General features: G+C 46.6%; 1 protein-coding gene across 4 annotated transcripts; it reads right to left on the reverse strand.

Annotated features, from left to right (window-relative positions):
* Positions 1 to 802: 802 nt before the first annotated feature.
* ATXN2L (ataxin 2 like) lies at positions 803 to 16,441 on the reverse strand. 4 transcript variants are annotated; one of them, XM_083708031.1, is made up of 23 exons: positions 14,620 to 16,441; positions 13,205 to 13,241; positions 12,274 to 12,330; positions 11,508 to 11,579; positions 9,629 to 9,779; positions 9,385 to 9,509; positions 9,158 to 9,249; positions 7,670 to 7,870; positions 7,236 to 7,411; positions 6,784 to 6,888; positions 6,479 to 6,676; positions 6,134 to 6,223; positions 5,836 to 5,900; positions 5,464 to 5,735; positions 5,305 to 5,374; positions 4,692 to 4,835; positions 4,483 to 4,555; positions 4,172 to 4,359; positions 3,957 to 4,086; positions 3,737 to 3,858; positions 2,689 to 2,898; positions 1,466 to 1,646; positions 803 to 1,252 (listed from the first exon to the last, which is right to left on the reverse strand). In XM_083708031.1, exons 1-23 carry the CDS (start codon positions 14,874 to 14,876, stop codon positions 1,203 to 1,205), a joined length of 3,066 nt encoding a protein of 1,021 aa, XP_083564157.1. In that variant the 5' UTR covers positions 14,877 to 16,441; the 3' UTR covers positions 803 to 1,202. The 4 variants fall into 4 exon arrangements, with proteins under 4 accessions (XP_083564157.1, XP_083564158.1, XP_083564156.1 ...); XM_083708032.1 differs by having other exon boundaries at positions 5,464 to 5,729; positions 14,620 to 16,150; XM_083708030.1 differs by having other exon boundaries at positions 4,641 to 4,835; positions 5,464 to 5,729; positions 14,620 to 15,932.
* Between the last annotated feature and the right edge of the window lie 3,975 nt (positions 16,442 to 20,416).

The raw sequence follows: 20,416 nt of genomic DNA on the forward strand, positions 1-20,416 counted from the left end.
AGACTTTTGACGCCCATTAAACAAGCAGCCCAGGCTCTCATTTCTCATCGATCATGACACAGCTCAAATCAGACTCTTGACATTTAAGCAGACTCCCAGATAATAGTAAGAGTCCACTCCAAGGCAAAGTCCTGGAGCAGCTCAAGAAAGACCACGGCCCAGCTCATGAAATTTAACAGTCCCAGGCACTGAATGGCTGAAGTATAAAGCCTGGCATTTAGCTGTTTATGGTCTCCGTAGCTTGTTTAAAAAATAGCCACACATACTTCATTTCTGCAACTCTTCTCAAAAAATGTCACCCACCAAGCCTGGGGGGGGGAGGGAGTAGCAACCCAATCTCGTATAACATTTTCTGCTAAGGGCCCACAACACTACTGTCCAGCCTCCCATTCTTTCAGACTTGATGTGCTAATTTCAATAAAAGCAGTAATTAAAATTTTATTATTCAGATAAAAAACACTGCTAGACCATGATGTATAGTTTTTTACATTAGTGGTCCTTCCACTAAGAACCACTGCTTTAGGCTCTGCATTACACTGCCACCCCAATTACTTGTCACTGCTGATTAGTCATTTCAGCAGCAGCAGCAGCAGCAGCAGCAGCAGCAGCAGCAGCAGCGAATGAGCAGAGCACTGGAGCCTCTGAACTGGATGAAGGAGTCTCAATCGCTCCTCCTTGCTAGAGAAGCTAAAACTCTGGGGAGATCAAAGCCGCTGCAACCACCCCAATTCTGTAGAACCGTGAACAAGGGTTACTTGTTAGAAATTGGCCCTCCCCACACAGTCAACCCCAAAGCCCAACATTAGTTAGTTTAAAATTTTATTGGTTTTTTTTTACTTTTTAAATATTTTTACTTAATAAAAAGTCAAGGTTTGTCCATCTGGTCATGTCCTTGTCAAGTTAATGTGGGAAAGTGGCATTTGCTCTAAGAGCCCGAATGGAGTCATAAATAACAGAAAAGAAACCCTGCCCTTCTCCAGGCAAGGGGAAGGGGCCGTTCTCCGTCCCGCTGGCTGACAGCGCCCCATGTGGGCTTCACTAAACCAACGGAAAGGAAGGTGCTTGGCGAGGGGGGGCTGGACCGGGCCAGACTGCGCCCCTCCAGGGGCCTCTGCCATGGGCATGAGGGCTGGCCCAGGCTTGGGGCCGGCAACAGAGCCAAGGCTGGCTAGGGTCTCAGGTCACAGGGAGAAGCGTGGACATCAGTTCCCAGGGGGGTGGAATGGAAGCTGCTGGGAGGGATGAGATTGAACTGGAAAGAAAAGAAAGAGGTAGTGAGGATCACAAAGATACAAAGTCCAGAACTACCAACCCTCAACCCCACCCCTATCGCAAATGACACAACCTATAAAACCCTAGAAATCATATGTCCCTAAGCTCTTTCATACCCAGGAAGTCAGTATAGATGACAGCCTGTTCCATTCAGTTCCCTCCCTCCTTTCCTCAGCTTCCTAGTTTGACTTACCTTGGTGGTGCCCTATATAAGTGTAGTGGGAGGGTGTGGAGGCTGAGAGGGTGGGCACACCACTCTGGGGCACACCTCCCTGTGGAGGCCCACCGTGGGTCTGCGAGGGGTGCAGCAGCATGACCTGTGGAGCTCCAGGATGAGGTGGTGGGGCAGCTGCAATTCCAGTCTGGACATGAGCCTGTGGAGAAAGCAGAAGTGATTTCAATCCACACCCCAGTACCTTAATAAGCAGTGGATAACTTCACACTTTACCAACAAAATTAGCAGAGAAGCCCAAATCCGTAAAGTGCAAGATCATATCTATTTGGCAACTCATTTTAACTGATATAGCTGAAGTACTATTGGCATCCCTGTCTCAAGAGACAATGGAGTGTGTTTCTGGGAGCCATCCAACTGTCTTTGGGACTCCACTGCAGATTTGTGTAGGCCTAGAGTTTACTCCTGAGGCTTTTCTTCTTACAATAATATCCCACAAGGCAGCAGTGCTTTAGGACCAGAATTTTCCTTCTCCTAGGTGGCTACCTTCCCAGGTTGGTGGGCAATATCTGTGCCTCACTCCTCTTTACAGCACATGCAGAAACTTCCTTCTTGACCATCGGACCCACTATTGGTCTCATCCACTAAATATGCCAGAGCCTGTCTTTTCATGAAGGGGAAGCCCTAACTCAGCAAGAGTTTGAGGCTCGTCGGCTACCCTCAACAAAAGAAGCCGTTCCCACAATATAGCCACTGTTGCATGCTGACAGCTTCTAGGAGCCACAGGTGGGAACTGAGTGGAGGATGGCGACCAAAGTTGGACAAACTACTCCAGAAGGTGCGCAACATGCTCCCCACCAGAGGCACCACTAACACTCCATGCACTCTTAGGTATTATAGAGTGTTCATCAGCGCTTTTTCTAAAATAGAGGCACAGGTGGCCGTTTTATGTCTGATATAAATCCTTAAGTTGTGATTCTGCATCAGATGAGTAAGAACAAGTGTGGTAGTTTCATATGACATAGCCACACTAGATCGTGTGCTGCATTCTGGATGGAAGCTAGAAGCATGTAGAGATGTGTAGTGGTTAGTAGGTTTCAAAGATAAGGTGGCGCTTTTATGTCCCTTGTGTAAGTTGCACAGTGGTGTTCAGAGAGCAAGCTTATTTCTTGGAGTGGTCTAGCCTCAGGCTGATGGAAGTTTGGGAGTTCCTGACTCACCTTTCCCGGGGCAAGCACACTCACCTGGGTGACGTGGGCCATGTTGGCGTAGCTGTGCTGCAGCTGCTGGTGGGCATGGATGGCGTAGACCGCTTGCTGGGGGAAACTGCTCTGTGGAGACTGAGCACTGGGCCCTGGCGTTATAGAGGGTGGCGTAGCTGTCAGTGTGGCTGTGTGGTACAGGTTCTGCTGCTGCTGGGCACTGGCCAAATGAGGTGGCTGTCCAGCCTGGTGCTATGGCAAAAGAATACAAAAGCCACAGTTCAAGTACCAGGGGTAATGCATCACACCTACCTTCAAGATATTTTCTTCTCCCCTCTTTGCTACTGCCATGTTATGCATTCTATGGAGATAGGGAGTGCCTAAGGGAGTGCCTAAGAATATGTGTGGAACAGTGGGTGCTGGGTTGCTTTCTGCTTTCCTGAAGCATATTTGCCCTTGCTATTCTATTTTCTCTTCCCACAATAAAACCTTGAGCATGTAATGAAAGATTCTACATTTGCTAATTCTTTTCTTAACTGATTCGCCGCTTAAGGCAAGACCAGATAAGTCAATATTCCAAACACTAAAAGCAGACTCTCTGGTAAAAATCAATTTTATTAATTCCCCCTCCCCTAAAGCTTACTAATTCTGATTAAATGGAGGGGTGTTAGAAAGAAAGATAGACAAGGCTGTTTGGCAAAGTCTCAAGACAGTTATGGGTCCCCGCCATGCTGTTTATCTGTTAGTAGCTGTTCATCCTCAAGCTGCTGAATACTGTCCCTAAAACATGCGGGTGCTTTTACAGAAACCACACTGTGCTAGAAGACTTAGGCCCCTCAAAGGTATAAATTAGCAAGTAAAGATGCGATAGTCTATTCCTGGGACTCCACACACACAGCAGCTCTAAGACTTCAGCTGAGACAAGAAATGGTGACAGCGTCACTCCTAATGTAGGACTACCCCTTTCTGAGCTAGCCTAGAATTTCCAGACTGGAACTTGAAGGGTCACCCCAGCACTAATCTCTAACACAAAATCAAACTGTGCAAGTCGCAAGAGCAAACAAGCACCAAGTGCCTCCCACACTAGTACCTGCACAGGGCTGGGGGCGGCATGTTGCGCTTGCTGTTGGTTGCCCGTGGGTGTGGTAGCTGGTTGAGGCTGATGCGGATGCAGCTGTGTGGCATGGTGGGGATACGACTGATGCACTGTGGCTGGGGAGAGAAGCAGCAAGCAGTGGTCAACAATGCAAGGGGGGAGGGAGGAAGAGAAGCTCAGAACAGACATGTCTTCAGGCTCTGTACAAACTCACCATAAAGAGCCTGGGGCGTAGGTTGCTCTGCCTGGGGATACTGGGGAGTAGACGATGAAACAATGGCCTGGGGATGGTTGCCAGAAGTCATCATACGTGGGTTGCTCTGCAGCATGGGGGCAAATACAGGCTGGAGAGAAGAACATGAATTAGATAGTGTGGGGCACAAAGGTCAGCACAGTTAGCTTCTCTACTGAAGTACACATTATACCCACCTGCGAGGGGTAGTGTGCCATGGGCTGCATCATAGTTGGCTGTCCTGTGAACTGCTGGGGGTTGTAGGAGATATATGAGGAATACGGAGTGGCAGCCATCAGAGGGGGCCCTGCGGCTGCCGCTGCCTGCATAATGGGAGGGGCTGAGGTGGGCTGATGCTGGTCTGAACGCTGCGGGGGCAGAGAGCCTGTGCAGAAAGAAAATTCATGTAGGGAAGCCAGTTCAAATCTGCACACCCCACCAAAGCTGCACAGCAGGTATACATTCCAGCCAACATTCACCATGGCTCCTTAATCTTTAACCCTCTTACCTTTAGCTCCTCTATATTTGCTCTGCTGTCCAGGCACAGAGTTAGAAACAGGGTAAGGGTACATCTGGGGTGCCTGCAAAAGACACGGGACATGCCAATTAATTCTAACACTAGCCTCCACAATAATTTCAAAAGGAACCAATGATTATGCAGCTCACCCTTCTATCCAAAGGCAGGACCATCCACACATCATTCCACCCCCTTCTCACCTGCACAGCTGGGCCCATATGGATCTGTGGGATGTAAGAGATGTATTGTGGGCTGTACATGCCACTTTGCCCTGTAATCACTGGGATGGAGGGTGTAGAGTGGGTGCGTGGTCCTGGCGATGTGGGTGTGCTCGTTGACTTGTTCTGTACAGATAGGAGGAAGTAATCAGAGATTAAATAAGCACCTATGAACACAGAGAAACTAACAGAATGTAGAGCAAGGGTGTGAAGACTTCAGAAACAAGTCACTTTTGAGAGGGTAAAGAACTCATCTAATATCCTCTAACTAGAGCCTAGTGCGGAAGCCATACACTTGGAATTCTGAACTTGGAAATTGGTTTTGTGGTCCAGAAGTCAATGGAGCTCTAAGTTGTCTTTCATTTCAGAGCTATAATGGAGGGACTATTTTGCTGCTGCTGCTATTATTAAACAACTGGGAGTAAAAAAGCCTTACCCATCTACTGACAATCATCTCCTGGTAGCTGCTGGAGCCTATAGGATATTGACCTAAGCTGACACAGTATGACCATTTCTACTGCAGCACACAGATACACACCTTCCCCCCTCCCATGCAAGCACACTAACCACAGAGCTAGTTCCCCAGATTACACACCACAGACAGGAGAGTCTTTGAAGGATTGAACTCCTTTGCATTTGGGTTCAGGGTAGACTTCTTCACCTGCCTGGAGAAAAGTACAACAGAAATTACAAAGAAGTCCACAAGAAATGTAGAGCAAAAACGCATTTGCTGTGGTTACCAGCACTAACTCACTCTGAGACAGGACCATCCTCCTTGTCATCTGCGTCACCTTTGCCTAGAGGACTAGCAGTCTGGGTCTGGCGTTCCATGCCTTCACAGGGCCCTTTTTCCTCCTTGTTGCTGCTTTCAGACAGCTCTAAGTTGGGCTTGGGGGATTCATCAGGTACCTCACATGTGCCCCCTGCTCCAACCAAGGCCTCCGGGGGCTTGTCCTTCACCTTTCCTTCAAGAGGCTCCTTGGTCCGGAAATCCAGTGTGGCCTCTGGGGAGGGGCTGGGCTGCAGCTTGGAGAAAGTAGACATGGAGTAAGCAACGGTGCCAGAAACACATGAATGCTCTGTCCCACAAAGTACATTTGATGGGAGAAAAGGAGAACATTCTCACCTTAAACTGGGCCCCAAATTTCCGTAGCTCCTCTAGCTGATTTCTCTTCTGCTCATTTTGGAGACCTAAGTGTCAAAGCAATTACGTAACAAAGGATTTAGAACTCCAATCCCAAAACCTTGAAAAGTATTTGTGGAATTAGCCACTGTTCAGGAACTGTTGCATGAATGCCAGATATTTTCTTACTAATATTTGTAGAAAATATAAATCACCTGCAGAATCCACTCAACAGAACCCAATGTTTCAAAAGAGAAGTGAGCAGAGAACTCAAAAAGCAAAAAGTTCAGAAGACACAAACCTTTGCTTGCCTGTTTGACCAGGTCTGAGGGGCCCATAACCTCCAAGGTCCTGCTGGGTTCTTTGGTGGCAGAGTTAGGCACCTCTTTAACTAGGAATGGAACAGAGAATCCAGAAGTGAGCCTTAAAGTGAGAAGTGTCTTCTACGTAAGAATCTTCAGCATCTACTCCTGCTCATATTCTTAAGATGAGGAGCCTGGCTTCATCTTTTGTCTTAAGCTCTTTCAGTTGATCAAATTCTCGAGAGATTTGATAAACTATCTAATTCATTAGGAGAAAAGATGTCTAGGTCCATTCTGTGCTAGGAATGGACCAGACTAGCTTCACCTCCAGTGTGATTCCTTACCCTCAACAGCAGCTACAGGGGCAGATACTGGAACCTTGGGTGAAGGCGGGGTTGGGGAAGCACTAGACTCCAAAGTAGGCCTCAATTCAGAGGGCGATGCAGGAGCAGCAGGAACTGTTGATCCCACTGGGGGATCCTGGGAAGAGACTGGCACAGTTGAGGCAGACTTAGGAGAACGTGGAGCATAGAGGCGACCCACTGTGTAAGAAAAGCAAAGTTATTAGATGCAAGCAACATCACACCCAGCACAGGTGTTTACTGAGGGTCATGGGGAAATTCCACTTTAATTCCACTGCCCGCTCTACCTGAAGAAGTTGCAGGTGAGACTTCCATGGGTCGACTGGAAGGGGAAGACATGCTCTTAGCTCCTCGGATGGGTCGCTGAGACTTTGGAGACATTCTGGATGGACCTAGAAGAAGGGAACCACAGAAGCAGATGAAGAGGCCACGCAGACACACCAAGTGGTCCTTTGCTATCTTCAGTTTTCTACTGCTGGAAAGTGGGAGAAATTCCAGCATTTATCGCAACCTAACACCATCATGGGTGTCTCAAAGGGAAAGTCATGCCCCAAAATTAAAAGAACACTGAATATAATTCCCTCCCCCCGCCCCGAAAACCAACATAGGAGGGGAGGAAATTCCACAGCCACCTGTGGGAGCTTAATCAACTAATTCAACAGACATTTAAATCCTCTAGAAGTAACTGCACCAATCTATTCAAATTTCCACATTCTACGCTTGGGAAAGTAAGCCTCACCTCCATTGATGCCTCGCTGCTCTGGAATGGAGCCAGTGTTGCCTTCTGAGTGGTGTGCACTTCCACGGGGTGGTAAAGACCCCATACCTGGCCTCCCACCCCGAGAACTGCTGCAGCGTACACCTCCTCTTGAGCCTTCTCTGACACGCTGGGGAAGGGGTATGTACTTGCCCTCTCTACAAGGAAAGAAAATATTGTGGTAGCATAATTCCTGGTACCTTGCTTGGAGTGAAAGCAAGAAGGGAAAATGGACAAGAAGGCTGGCAGCCCCCACGTGTATGAGATGAGTAAGTTCTCAGGTACCAACCTTTAAAAGTGGATGTCAACATTGTTCTTTCCTCCCAAGAGATGCAGTGGAAACCCAACTTGCCTTATGTCAATTAAGGGATTTTACTGCTGGGTCAAATCCAGCCTATAATTCTCACACTTCTCACCTGGATGCCAGACTGGGGCTGTCCCTTCCCGACACTTGTCTTTGCACAGAGCTGTGCTTCTCCTCTTCTGTGCGTCCATCATCATTTTCCATAGCAATGCGCAGTCGATACTGCGGGCTCGATTCAATCTCCCGAGCCAGCTGGGCAGCCCTTGCTTCTCGCTGCCGGAATTCCTCTGAGTTATCCTTTTCAAGAGGGACACTACCATGCACAGATGGTACAGTGAAGAAGAATAAGCAAGGAGACAAAACAAACACGCTCTACCAATCACACATAGACACAAGCCTGTTGCCCTCAAAGGAACAGAACCACCCAACACTTTTCCCAAGCTCCACTTTGGAGAAGTATATTCCAGCAGTTCAAGTCCTTTGTCTGGCCTATGAAGGAATTGAGAGCTAAAAATGAAAACGTAGCAGCATAAGCAAGAAAGATTAACTTTACAAACTTTGAACATTTAAGAATTTTAGAGGTCAGGGTGGCAAAGTTCCAAGCAACACATTACATTTTTAGAACACACTAGCAGACTGTGGATAGATGGAAAAATAAAAGCCACCCACAAACTGGGGTTTTTTTTTGGGGGGGGGGGGAGATGTGAGCATTAGGAGAGCCTGGTACATCTGTACAGTAGATTTTAGGGCAGGAGAACCCTGGACATCTGGTATGCTTGGTATTCAAGCTACATGCCCGTGCAAATGCAGGTGCAGATATCCCAAAGTAATTAAACCTTACATACAAGCCCTGGCTTCATTTGCATCATGGTACTCTACCCTCACAAGACCAAACGTTCTACAGCTTCTAAGCAATAAATACAGTAAATTCCAGCCCGCTCCATCACTCCAGGGTGGGTTAACAACATTTGCCACATTTAAGCTTGAGATAATCTCCTGAGAGTTTAACCCTGCCTAGCAAAATAAAACAAAAAACCCAACCTCATTAATCCATCATTGCTTTTGACTGATGCTCAGGTTTCTTGGTATCTCTAGAAAGCCACCAATAACTATTGATGAGTAAGGTGTAGGGGTGTGGGTGTGAATGAGAAAGACAAACACAGGTCTGGTAGCCAAAACTGTTTCAGGTTTCAAAAAGGTCAGCACTCAGTCCACTGCTCTTTTGCCTGTTACTTTTCACCAGTTGGTCAATGACTTGCAGGGGCTGACAATAATTGCTCGCTCTCGGGGGTTAAATAGACAACTGACTAACCCAAGACCCCCCACTGCACTGGAGCTCCACTCTTTAGGGCCTCCAGAATGATTTATCCTAAATAGCCATACCGTCTACATCATGTCCTGCAGGGGCAGCCTTTGTGCACCCTGTAGATGTTGCTTGACTCTGGCTCCTATCAGCCTCAGGCAGTATGACTAATAGTTAGGAATGCTGGAAGCTGTAATCCAGCATCTGGAGGATACACTGACAACCATGATATATTGCTTCAAATCCTTCCTCCCCTGTACCACTCAGTACAGAAATGACTGAAAAGTGTTAACTCACGTATAAGAGGAGAGGCTGCTATCATAGGTGGTTTTTATACCATAATTTTCTTCATTGAACTTGAACATCTCATTTGGGTCCCAGCCATTAGACTAAAATGAAAGACAAAGCAATAATTTAAACAGTGAGGTACCTTTGTCAAAAGAACAGCTTAGCAAGGCATCAGACCCACAGCACCAGCCCCAAGCATTCGTCTTTTGCTGCTTCACCCAGATCAGAACACTTGCCATGTCAGAATCCAAGTCATAATCATCACTGTTGCTGTCTCCTCCTTCCCAGCGCTGTAGCACCTTCTCTTTATGCTCCCCATTCACCTTGGAATTCATGGCGATGGCAGAGTCTGTGAACTTATCTAGGACACAAACAGAGCAGAGGGAAAGGTCATAATGGAAAAGATCCAAGCTCTCCCACCCCCTGCCAAGTCCAGGTCACACACCAGACCTCAACCCTGCTGTCTTGAGGCTGTATTACCTTTGGTGGCATAGTTGAAGTCAACATTGTGGAAGTGAACCAACATGACATCAGCAGGTTTGAAAACCATGGTGTCCACAATATCCTCTCTCCTGGGCCCTACTGCCTGGTCAGGTACCATCCTGTGCACAGCATCCACAGCAAGCTCGAACTGCAAACACAATCCCTGTTAACATATATTATCACACATCCCTACCCACAAAGAGCTAGCTGAAACTGGAAGAATATCCGTATTTCATGACATCAAGTGGCCCACTGAGAACTATCTAATATCAGGCTCCATCCTTGCATTCTCAAACAAGCAGGGTGCTAGGCCTTTTTGTGAGGGGTGACACACATAGGATTTTATCCTATATTCTATTTCTGATCTTTAGATGAGTGTGTCCATACTTATGTAGCCACAACAGTAACACTCAAGCGGGAGGTGTCCGCATACTTAGGGGAACCTTAAAGATTCAATAATTTTAAAAGACTTCAGAAAAATTCCTACGGGGGGGACTGCAAACAGCCCAGTGAGGGCTGCTCAGGAAGCCAAATGGGAAAAAGAAATGAGGTAGCTGGAAAATGAGAAAGGAACAGCACAAGCAGAAAATGGGTAGAGCGTGCTTCTCATTGTCTGCTTCTCATGGTCTGCATACGTAATGCCATTTCTTTTACCGATGAATTTTTATACTACTTTTCAGCACAATCACAAGTGATGTACATAAAATACAAAATATAATCAATTAAAACCAATTCTTATAGAAGACTTAAAAATGACTTCATCCATTGTAACTCTAAAAGATTATGAAAGAGATACACCTTCACTTGCTGCCAAAACAAATGTACTGTAGAGAAAAGGCACATCTCGTTTCACACCATGTTTATATTTTGAAATGTCCCCAGGAACAGAAGAGCTGTCCACAAAAATCAACAGAAAAACCAATGATTTTAATGCAGCTAGCATCTGGCACCAATGTGTCCACACATGGCACACTCAAAAAAGGTAGCAGCAAAAAGAAAAAAAAAACCTTCTCTTTCTAGATCAGCTCTTATTTAGTGTGGTTTTTTTTTAAAAAAAAACCAAAACCCTGCTAAAGAAAGTCTTAAAGCAAATAAGCTTCATGATCCATTGACTTGCTTGGAGTGGTTGCATTTTCCCCCCCAAAATAAAAGAACGTAAGAAAAGTCTGCTGGATCTAGGTCACTTGCCCATCTAACCGAGCATCCAGTGGCCAACCAGATGCCTCTCAGAAGGCCACAACCTAGACATCAGCACAACACTCAGTCCACCTGCCATTCCCAGCAACTGGTATTGAGAGACATGCCTCGACAATGGAGGCAGTACATAGCCTTATCTCCATGAATCTGTCTAATCATGCTTTAAGGCCTCTCAAGTTAGATGGGTGCCCGTGAGATCTTGTGTTAGGAGAGTAGGAGAAAAACTTTTCCCTATCCACGTTCTCTGTTCCATGCATAATTTTGTAAACTTCTCTCACATCACTGCTTACTCGCCTTTTCTCTAAACTAAACTCCCTAACTCTGTAACCTCGCCGCCTCATAGCTGCTCCATCCCCTTACCATCTTCTGAACCTGTCCCAACTCTACAAGACCCTTTCAGAGGTGAGGCAACCAGAATGATACACAGTATCGCAAATGCAGAACAATGTGGCCAAAAGTGAAAAAAGTGTCATGCTATCGCTAGTGAAGTAACAACCATGTTACACGTAAGAAAAATTAAAGCAGGGACCTCGTCTTTAATGCTAACTTGCTGAAATGTGCATACCACAGATGCATTGAAACCATTGGTGGTGAGGCCCTACAAAGACAGCACAGAAAAATCCTTTTAATACTCAAACCTACTTTCAAACACTCTAGGAAAGCCAAACCAAGCACTCACCTTGGAGCTCAACGTTTTAAAAATCCCCTCAAATGTGTTTCCATTTTTCACCTTCACATCACATGTGGACCCCTGTCAAGAGAAAAAGAAGGCAGAAATAACACTAAGAAAGAGTGAATGACATTTCAAGTTATAAACTGAAGCCCCTCTAACTCAATCCAATCAACAACTTTTCCCAAGAACTATGCCACCAAAAGGAAGAGGAAGAAAATATATCTATTAGCATTCCTTTTTCTTTTCTTTTTTTTTTGCAGGGGGGAATGGTACTAGAACCAATAATTTGGACTGTATCACCAATATCAATCATATCAGGGCTAACAGCAATCACCACAACCTGCATGTGGCTTCAGGTAAAAGATCATAGAATTGCAGTGTTGGAAGAGACCCACAAGGGTCATCTAGTCCAACCCTTGCAATTCAGGAATCTTCTGCCCAATGTGGGGCTCAAATCCACGACCCTGAAATTAAGAGACTCATGCTCTTCTCTAGCGTCCTGTTCTTACAGTGACCATGGCTCATATTCACAAAACCACCTGGAAACAAACCTAAGTAAAACCCACTGGGAAAGGAATGAATAGGTAGCACACAATGTGAACAGTAAGGTGCAACAAACAGTAAGTAAGGTGCTTATCCTGCAAGGCTCACCAAACCAAGTGATGGGACTGGGGGGAAATGCCACAAGAATCACCCCTTACTGCAGAACCATCCACCTGCATATTGACACTTCAAATCCCACACCCTCCTAGCTTCTCTCTTGGAGACTCACCACAACTGCTGTGAGGAAGTGCAGCATTCGGGAATTGTTATAGACACCCTCAAAAACCTGGTGATAGATAGAGAGGAAAGACAGACAAGGTTTATTAGAAAGTTTATAATGCTATATTGCCCTCTGTCACTTCCAAGTATTAGGTATGCAGCTTCAGGAATGACAAATGGTTAATTTAACAATACTAACCTTAGGGTTAAATAACTATTGAATAACCTGCTTCCTTCATAAGCTCGAGCTAGTTTTAGGACTTTAAGCCTAAAGGGGAATAGTAAGATAATGGTGCCCCACATCCACTTTGGTGAGAGAGCATGAAGTAGAAAAGACCAATTGTATCAGAAATTTCCTGCCAGGTAGGGAGTGCTCAAATACTGCTGTGGGCCCCAGACACAAACCACATAGTTTATTAGGTGTCACATTTCAGTTTTTGTGCCTCCCACTGACATAACTGTAGTGTCCCTAGTGAACTTGAAAACTCAGAAAACAGCAGAGATCTTCCACTAGTAACCAGTTATGATTTGGCCTCCTTTGCACCTAGATGCAAAATAATAGTGCTCTAAAATACTACAGGAAACCCAGCCCGAAATATGCCAACTGACCTCAAGTTCTCACTACATGAAATTGTTCTTATCTGTGAAACTTTAAGACTCCTATAAAAAGGTATCATGCAGAAGAAGCTATAACTAATGGAAGAGGTCCACCCCCTTTTTTGGCCATATAGGAAGACTCTCAAATCTTGTTTTTGGGATGCCTTTTTAGTCACAGAAATTTCGGCCTGGAGAAACATTCATTCAGACATCCCAACAACTAATACGGCACAGCTACTTAGGGCTCAGATGTCATCTAGTAGTTACCCAAATCACATAAATCAGGAATCCCAAAGTACAACAATTGTCTTATGGCCCTGGAAGGCTTAGCTCCTAGTACTTACGGGAGACTGCGGAGGTCCTTTGCCTGTGCTCTGGCCCCTGAAAATGAATCAGGCACAAGGGTAACTCACAGGAAAGTGATGTGAACCCCACCAAATATAAACAGTGTTCAGATCAACAGGCCACCTTTGATGCATCGGATCATTATAAAATTGTTTTATGATACACTAGTAAGAAACCAATATTTTGATAAAGAGAAGGAAATAAGGACTTTCGCATTAGCTAACAAAATCTCTTCAGAAAAAACGGTGGTGTATATATTATAAGAAATATTACTCTCAGCTGACAAGTAAAACATTACACACCAATGGGATGGAAGTATATACTGCCCCATAAATCCTTCCCCTGCCTATATAGTCAAGAAGCCTGACACAATCCTTGTGAGGAAAGGGTTCCCTGCAGATCTACCTCAAACATCCAAACTTTTTTAGCCCAAATATTTCATGGTAGTTGAAATAATAGCAACAGTGATAACTATATGGTAAAGAGAATCTGTGCTGTATGATGCCCTGCTCTTGAGATAAGAACCAAAACATGAAAAGCAGGAAAACATCCATATAACTTGTTCAGTTTTTCAAAAATGATGTTATGACCAATGGTTTGTGGTTTTCTAGTCCTCATCTTCCTCATACCACAGGTACTCCTGTTTGTTATTACTGCAAATATGGACATTGTCTTGAATAACATGATTGAACATAAAGACGGAAAAAACCAGCCTGATGACTATCTCAACGCCTTTTTAGTTCACTATTCTACTATACTGGAACCATTTTTTTTGCCAACGTCCATTACTCATCCATAGAAGTGGTTTACGGCTAATAAAAAAGAAATGACCTAACTAAAAAGGGTGCAAAGTAAGTGCAAACCACCATAGCACACTTAATAAGGAGCCTGTTGCATTGAGATCAAGGGCTTTACTCTAGAGTGCACATGGTTTGCATGCGGTGCTTCAACCAAATCCCACCCATACCTACTCATAAATTAAATCCCACCAAATCAATTCCCAAGCCCTACGAACGTGCTCCAACTCAAGAGTATGAAGGCCCTCACATCTCATCTTCCCTCGTCCATCCCCACCAGGAAAAATACCTAGAGCGTCATCCCCAAGAAACTATTACGATCCCTTCTTTAAAACCACACAGGTCAACTGGAATGATGCGCCCCCGCATCATTTTAGCAAAGGGCGTATATTGGGCAATGCAACATCGAATCGGTGGCTCGGGACTTAGGCGTCGCTTATCGGAGCCACACACGCTACCCACGCCGGGCTAAGTCCTCCTTTCAGCCCTTGGGAGCGGGAGCGCGCAGCTGGGAGCGCGCGCAGTTCCTTATTTCTCTCCCCTCCGCCCCGTCTCTCCCCCCCCCACCCCACACTTCCCCGGATGTAAAGTTGGTTTTCGTTTCTCGGTCAACGTACCTTGTGCCGCTTCCTCCCGGGGGGCCTCCCCCTCCGCTACCGGGGGGCGCCACCGTCGCTGCTCTGGCTCCTCCCGTAGCCCCGGGGCTGAGGCTGCCGTTGGGGCTGGCGGGGGTCGGGTTGGCCTTGCGCGAGGCGGCGGCTGCAGCGGCTACCGCGGTGGCCGGGGGAGGCGGCGTCGGCGTGGTGGGCGGCGGGGGAGCCGAGGCGGGAGAGCCAGGTTGAGGAGAGGGCGGCGGGAGCGGCTGCTTCAACATGGCGGTGGCGCTTGGCGGCGGCGAAAAAGGGCCGGACGCCGCAGGCTCAACCCCCCTGTCAGAGCACGCGCTCGCGCGAGGCCGTTGGGCGAGAGAGGAGGAGGCGGCGGAGAGGAAGTCGAGAGTCAAAGGCCCCCCTCCCTCCACGGCAAGCGCGCACGCGCTTCTCAGGGCGCCTCTTTGGCGCAGCCTGAAAGGGGAAAAGGAAAGGGGGAAAAGATTGGGGCGGGTGAAGAAAAGGGACACAAACCGGTCCACCGGCTGAGGCGAGGGAGGAAGGGCCTACGGCCGCCTCAGAACTAAGCCGCCTCCGCCGCGCGCTCCTGTTGCTGGCCCGGAAGGGGAAACGGGCAGGCAGGGAGGCCTGCGGTCGCGGAAAGGGGGAGGGGGGGAGAAAGAGAGACACACACAAACGGCAGCGAGGGAGAGGGGCAGAATAAAAACCGCCTCCCGCTCCGCGCGCGCGCTCCGCGTCGCCTTGTGTGTGTGTGTGGCCGGCTTGCCCTGAGCGCGCCGCAGCTAACAAAATGGGGCGGAGAGAGGTCCTTCCTCGCCGTGGCCGAAACGAGTCCCTCAGGAGGCGCGCGCTCTTATTGGCTGCCTAGCCCTTTCGCGGTCTCGCGCATCCAACGGGAAGGGGCGGGGGGCGAGGAGGAGGACGAGGCGGTGAAGGAAAGAAGTTAAAAGTCCCGAGCGCTCGAGCCAATCGAGAGGCAGCGCTTCGGAGCGTAAAGGCCGCGAGGCAAATCTCCCAGCCTAGGCGGAGGGGGAAGAGCGAGGCTGGGGAGGAAGGAAGGAGCCTGGAAGAAAAGTGAGCGCGCGCAGAGAGAGAGAGAGGAGGAGGCCGGGGGTGGGGAAGTGGTGATGTTGGCGTTGAGGGCCCCGACACGAGCGGTATCAAACCCCACTCCGCCGGCCGCAGTTTTCTGTTTCGTATCGGGAGCGCACTTGCTTGTGAGGTTTGAGTGGGGGGGCAGGGAAGTACGGATCCCGCTGGCCCGCGCGGACGAGAAGGAGTCAATCCGGTTGCTGCACAATGAGTCCCTGGTGGAGGGCGGGGTTTCGCTGTGCGCATGCGCCGGGCGCGCTCCCTCCTGCCGCGCACGTTCCGTGCCTGCCGTACAGGTGCTCTCGAGTGACCAGCGGCGCGCTCACGCGCTCCCCCCCCACCCGCGTCACAGTCAATCGGGAAACAGAGAGAGTGGGTGCTTGGGTTCCCGGCGGATCCTTCGAGGGAGGCGGGGAGGCGTCCGGTAATGGTTTAGGGCTCACTGCACATGCGTAAGAGGAAACAAAGACTTGTGCCTGCCTTGCTTCCAAAAGTTCGTTATGCGCATGTGCCGAAGGAAGAGAAGCCGTTGCGCATGTTCGCTGCTTACGTACAAGAGCAAAAGGCTCTTCCGCCGCGCGCCCGACGAAGCGCATGGGCAATGGGCGGGGCCTCCTGCTGAGACAGAAAGTCCCGGATTCGTTAGAAGACGGGTGACCCCAAATGACCCCCGATCCCTCAATGTCACGTGGGTTCCAGTATGGCCTTGGCCTCCGTGACCTCCTAGGCAGCGTCACCCCCAAGCTGTCAAACGCGGCTGAGATGCTTCTTCAGAAAATTTATTCTTTTCTCCTTTTCTCGTTATGATTTTAAGCGATTTTTCAATAAACACAGAAACAGGAGAATACAACAACAACAAGAATAATAAATATTTTTACCCTGCCTTTTTTCCTGACAGGGACTCAATGCGGCTTACAGATATAGTGACATATGATTAAATATGCACTCCATGGGGCTATAGGATATGGTTCAAAATCAGAAGTGGACAGCCTTTTTTTTCCTGGTAGGGGACACATTCCCTCATGGGAAATATGTCTGGGAGAAAGTGTTGTAAACAAAAATTGCCCTTTTCCCTTATGGGGTATCCAAGGGCCCATATAGAGTCCTTACATAGATTCCCTATTGGTAGGAGAGAATAACAGAGGCCAACCAGAGAATATTGAGAAGCAAAGCAGCTAGTAAGCTTGATCTTTATTGATCCGTTGCAACAGGGTGCTCCCCTTACCCGCAGGAGAGAAGGAACCCAGAAAAAATGGCGCGCAAGGCCTTATAAAGAATTTTGAAATTGCCACGCTGTAGATCAAGACCACCCCCAGAAACATCATACATACATAACAGAAGCAGTGTAACCTAAGACCACCCCTCAGATACATCATACCTACATCACAGAAAAGGCGGTCTTAAAACAGAAATTTGAATGTTGTTTTTCTCCTGTCGTTTATCTGCTGTCTGGCAGGTTACTTGATTGGATTGCCTGGGTAACCTGGCCAGTCTTTTGTAATGATAAATACTTAGTTCCTGGGCCAGGTCACAGGCTCACACCGTATTCATATCTTAAATGTGCCCTTAAGACAGGATTTGCGAGGAAAGAGACAATGGGGAGGTTTCCCACTTTGACCTTGCAGAGAAATCATTTGCTCAGTTTAGGAATCAAAATGGTTCCAGGTCGGTCTTCCTGTGCTGATCTATGTACGTGCTTGGTTAGTACACTTATGAACATTGTTGTTGTTGTTTAGTCGTTTAGTCATGTCTGACTCTTCGTGACCCCATGGACCAGAGCACGCCAGGCACTTCTGTCTTCCACTGCCTCCCGCAGTTTGGTAAACTCATGCTGGTAGCTTCAAAGGCACTATCCAACCATCTCGTCATCTGTCGTCCCCTTCTCCTTGTGCCCTCCATCTTTCCCAACATCAGGGTCTTTTCCAGGGAGTCTTCTCTTTTCATGAAGTGGCCAAAGTATTGCATCCTCAGCTTCACGATCTGTCCTTCCAGTGAGCACTCAGGGCTGATTTCCTTAAGAATGGATAGGTTTGTTCTTCTTGCGGTCCATGGGACTCTCAAGAGTCTCCTCCAGCACCATAATTCAAAAGCATCAATTCTTCGGCGATCAGCCTTCTTTATGGTCCAGCTCTCACTTCCATACATCACTACTGGGAAAACCATGGCTTAACTATACGGACCTTTATGAACATTACCATATATCTAAGACCATAAAATTCCTATCACAAAACGCACACAGAAGGTTTCTAAAATATGTTGTAAACTGCTCCCAAATAATGTATATGTGATTAGAAGAGCAGGGTATAAGTTTCCAATTCCATTAATAAATACTTGAAGCCTAAACGGTGGTGTATACAAACACAAAAGAGTTATCTCTCTTTCAACTATACTCAGCTTTTAGGGATGGGGTGAGCAAGCAACAAACAATTGATATAAAACTGCAAGCAAAGGTAGCTAGTCCCTGCCTCCATTTTGCTCTTATTATCATCTTAGGAACATCATCCTGTTTTCTAACAGCAAACTCATTCTCCTCATGAGGAATCCCTATGTAGACAAAATTCCTGCCAACCTAACAGTTCGAAAGCACGTCAAAGTGCAAGTAGTTAAATAGGTGGGAAGGTACCTCCAGTGGGAAGGTAAACAGCGTTTCCGTGCACTGCTCTGGTTCGCCAGGAGCGGCTTAGTCATGCTGGCCACATGACCTGGAATCTCTACGCCGGCTCCCTCGGCCAGTAAAGCGAGATGAGCGCCGCAACCCCAGAGTCGGCCACGATTGGACCTAATGGTCAGGGGTCCCTTTACCTTTATGTAGACAAAATAGCACCAACCCAAACTGAAGATCAAATTATCAGCAGTCTTAGTAGAACTCTTAAGTTTCCCACAAATACAACAAATCTTTTTTGTCATTTGTGGGGGAAGTAAGAGAGAAAATCCTCCCAAATACCCTAACAAGGATTTAACATGCTCAGTGGCATAGAATGATGGCTGACTGGGAGGAATGGAGTCTTCTGGAGAAGTACAAGTTTGGAACCTTTAATAGGTGCACTCCACACAACGTTTTGTTGCAGGTCCTATTTGTATATACAGTACTAATAGCTTATTCTCTGAGTGTCAACCCTAGCGTCGCTGAAATGGCACTATCCACACAGAAGAGAGATTTATGAGCAGGCTTGGGGTGGGGCACATAACCCAAGGGCTTGTGCAAATGCAAGCAAAACACTAGAAGTGGGAAATCCCAAAATTGCTCTATGCTCATTTGCAAGAGAAATGGGGTATTTTTGGGGTGGTGCTGAGGAGACAGTAGATGACAAAAGCTTTAACCTTATTGCAAGACTACCACATGTGGAAAAAGGTACCTTTCTTTACATTTCCAACACTTATTCAATTTTGATTTATACATTTTTGCCAATCTACTAGGTGTTAGGTACCATATATATACCATTTCCATATAATTTTCTCTTAAACCATAACATGCTGTAAATTTTATATCCGTATTCCATAAGCGTTCCCATGCTTCCATTTCTATGTTATGACCAATATTGCCCAATGTATCATTCATTTGACTTGTTTGTCCTTTGTCTCCCATTCCAATAACATCTTATACATTTTAGACATCACTTTAACATTACAGTTTAACAGGTCTCTCTTTAATTGTGATAGTTGTTCCCCAAACCCCCGCTTCATATTCTTTTTTAAATACCTTTTTCAAATGATATTGTAACCATATTGTTAATATCCCTGATAAATCCTTAAACACTTAATTTAAATTCTCTACCCTCCTCACTTAGCAAATTTCTATAAGTTGCCCATCTTTCCATCATATTTTCCTTTTTCACCGCTATGGCTTCCAAAGGTGAAAGCCAAAGTGATGCTTTAGTCTCCAATAAGTTTTTATATTTATCCTACATTCTATACAATTTTTTCCTAATTATATGGTTTGTGAAACCTTTATGTACTTTTGCCTTTTCATACCACAAAAAAGCGTGTATAAGGCTACTGGCAGCAGTGCCCAAAGTATCCTTCAACACGCCAGTTCTCAGCCCCTGCATGAATGGGCAAGATTTGGGAACAATAGTAGTTGTAGTTAGGGATGGGAGAGAAATTTGGTTTGGTTTGCATTTTAATATGAACGTGCACAATTTCCAAAACAAATCGAAATGTGGCTATCTTTGAAATTCACCCTTCTCCAAATTTTAAAATGAAATGTATTACGGGAAAGTGTGCATGTTGATGCACATATATGTAAAATAAAAACAAAAATGCACCATATTAGAAAACGATGATTACAAAAACCTGCATATTTGCCAAAATTGTGTACAAAAGTGTATAGTAGAAGAAATGCACACAAATACTACCAACATTTCATGAGGACTTTCTACCCCCTCCCCCCCAAAAAATGCAAGCATGAAGAATTATAGCAAACTGAACTTAGTGACTAGAAAAATGAAGGGGAAAAAAGTCGAAACCGACAGATACATCTCTAGTGGTTATCCAGTAACAGTCAGTGGGCTATAAACTAGTCACCCCAGGCTATAGCCTGGTTCAGAATAAATGCATGAGTGAAGTCCAACTCATGAAGAGGTTGTGGAAGGAAGGTCCTAGAAGGGTGTGTAAGGTGCTACTTACATCATAGGCACCAAGTCCCTGGGTGCCCTGGCTCCTACAACATTTAAAGTAAGGGGGCTGGGCACCCACAAAGTGCTGTTTGGCC

This window comes from Podarcis gaigeae (assembly GCF_964106915.1).
Source record: "Podarcis gaigeae genome assembly, chromosome: 13".
NCBI lineage: Eukaryota > Metazoa > Chordata > Lepidosauria > Squamata > Lacertidae > Podarcis > Podarcis gaigeae.

What these genes read in the sequence shown, in the direction of transcription:
- ATXN2L (XM_083708029.1), bottom strand. Translation starts at nt 14,876, where the DNA reads ATGTTGAAGCAGCCGCTCCCGCCGCCCTCTCCTCAACCTGGCTCTCCC. An exon ending in AAGGACCTCCGCAGTCTCCC is followed by an intron (nt 12,331 to 13,204) that starts GTAAGTACTAGG and finishes ATCTATCACCAG; the next exon opens with GTTTTTGAGGGTGTCTATAA. An exon ending in AATTTGGGGCCCAGTTTAAG is followed by an intron (nt 5,736 to 5,835) that starts GTGAGAATGTTC and finishes ACTTTCTCCAAG; the next exon opens with CTGCAGCCCAGCCCCTCCCC.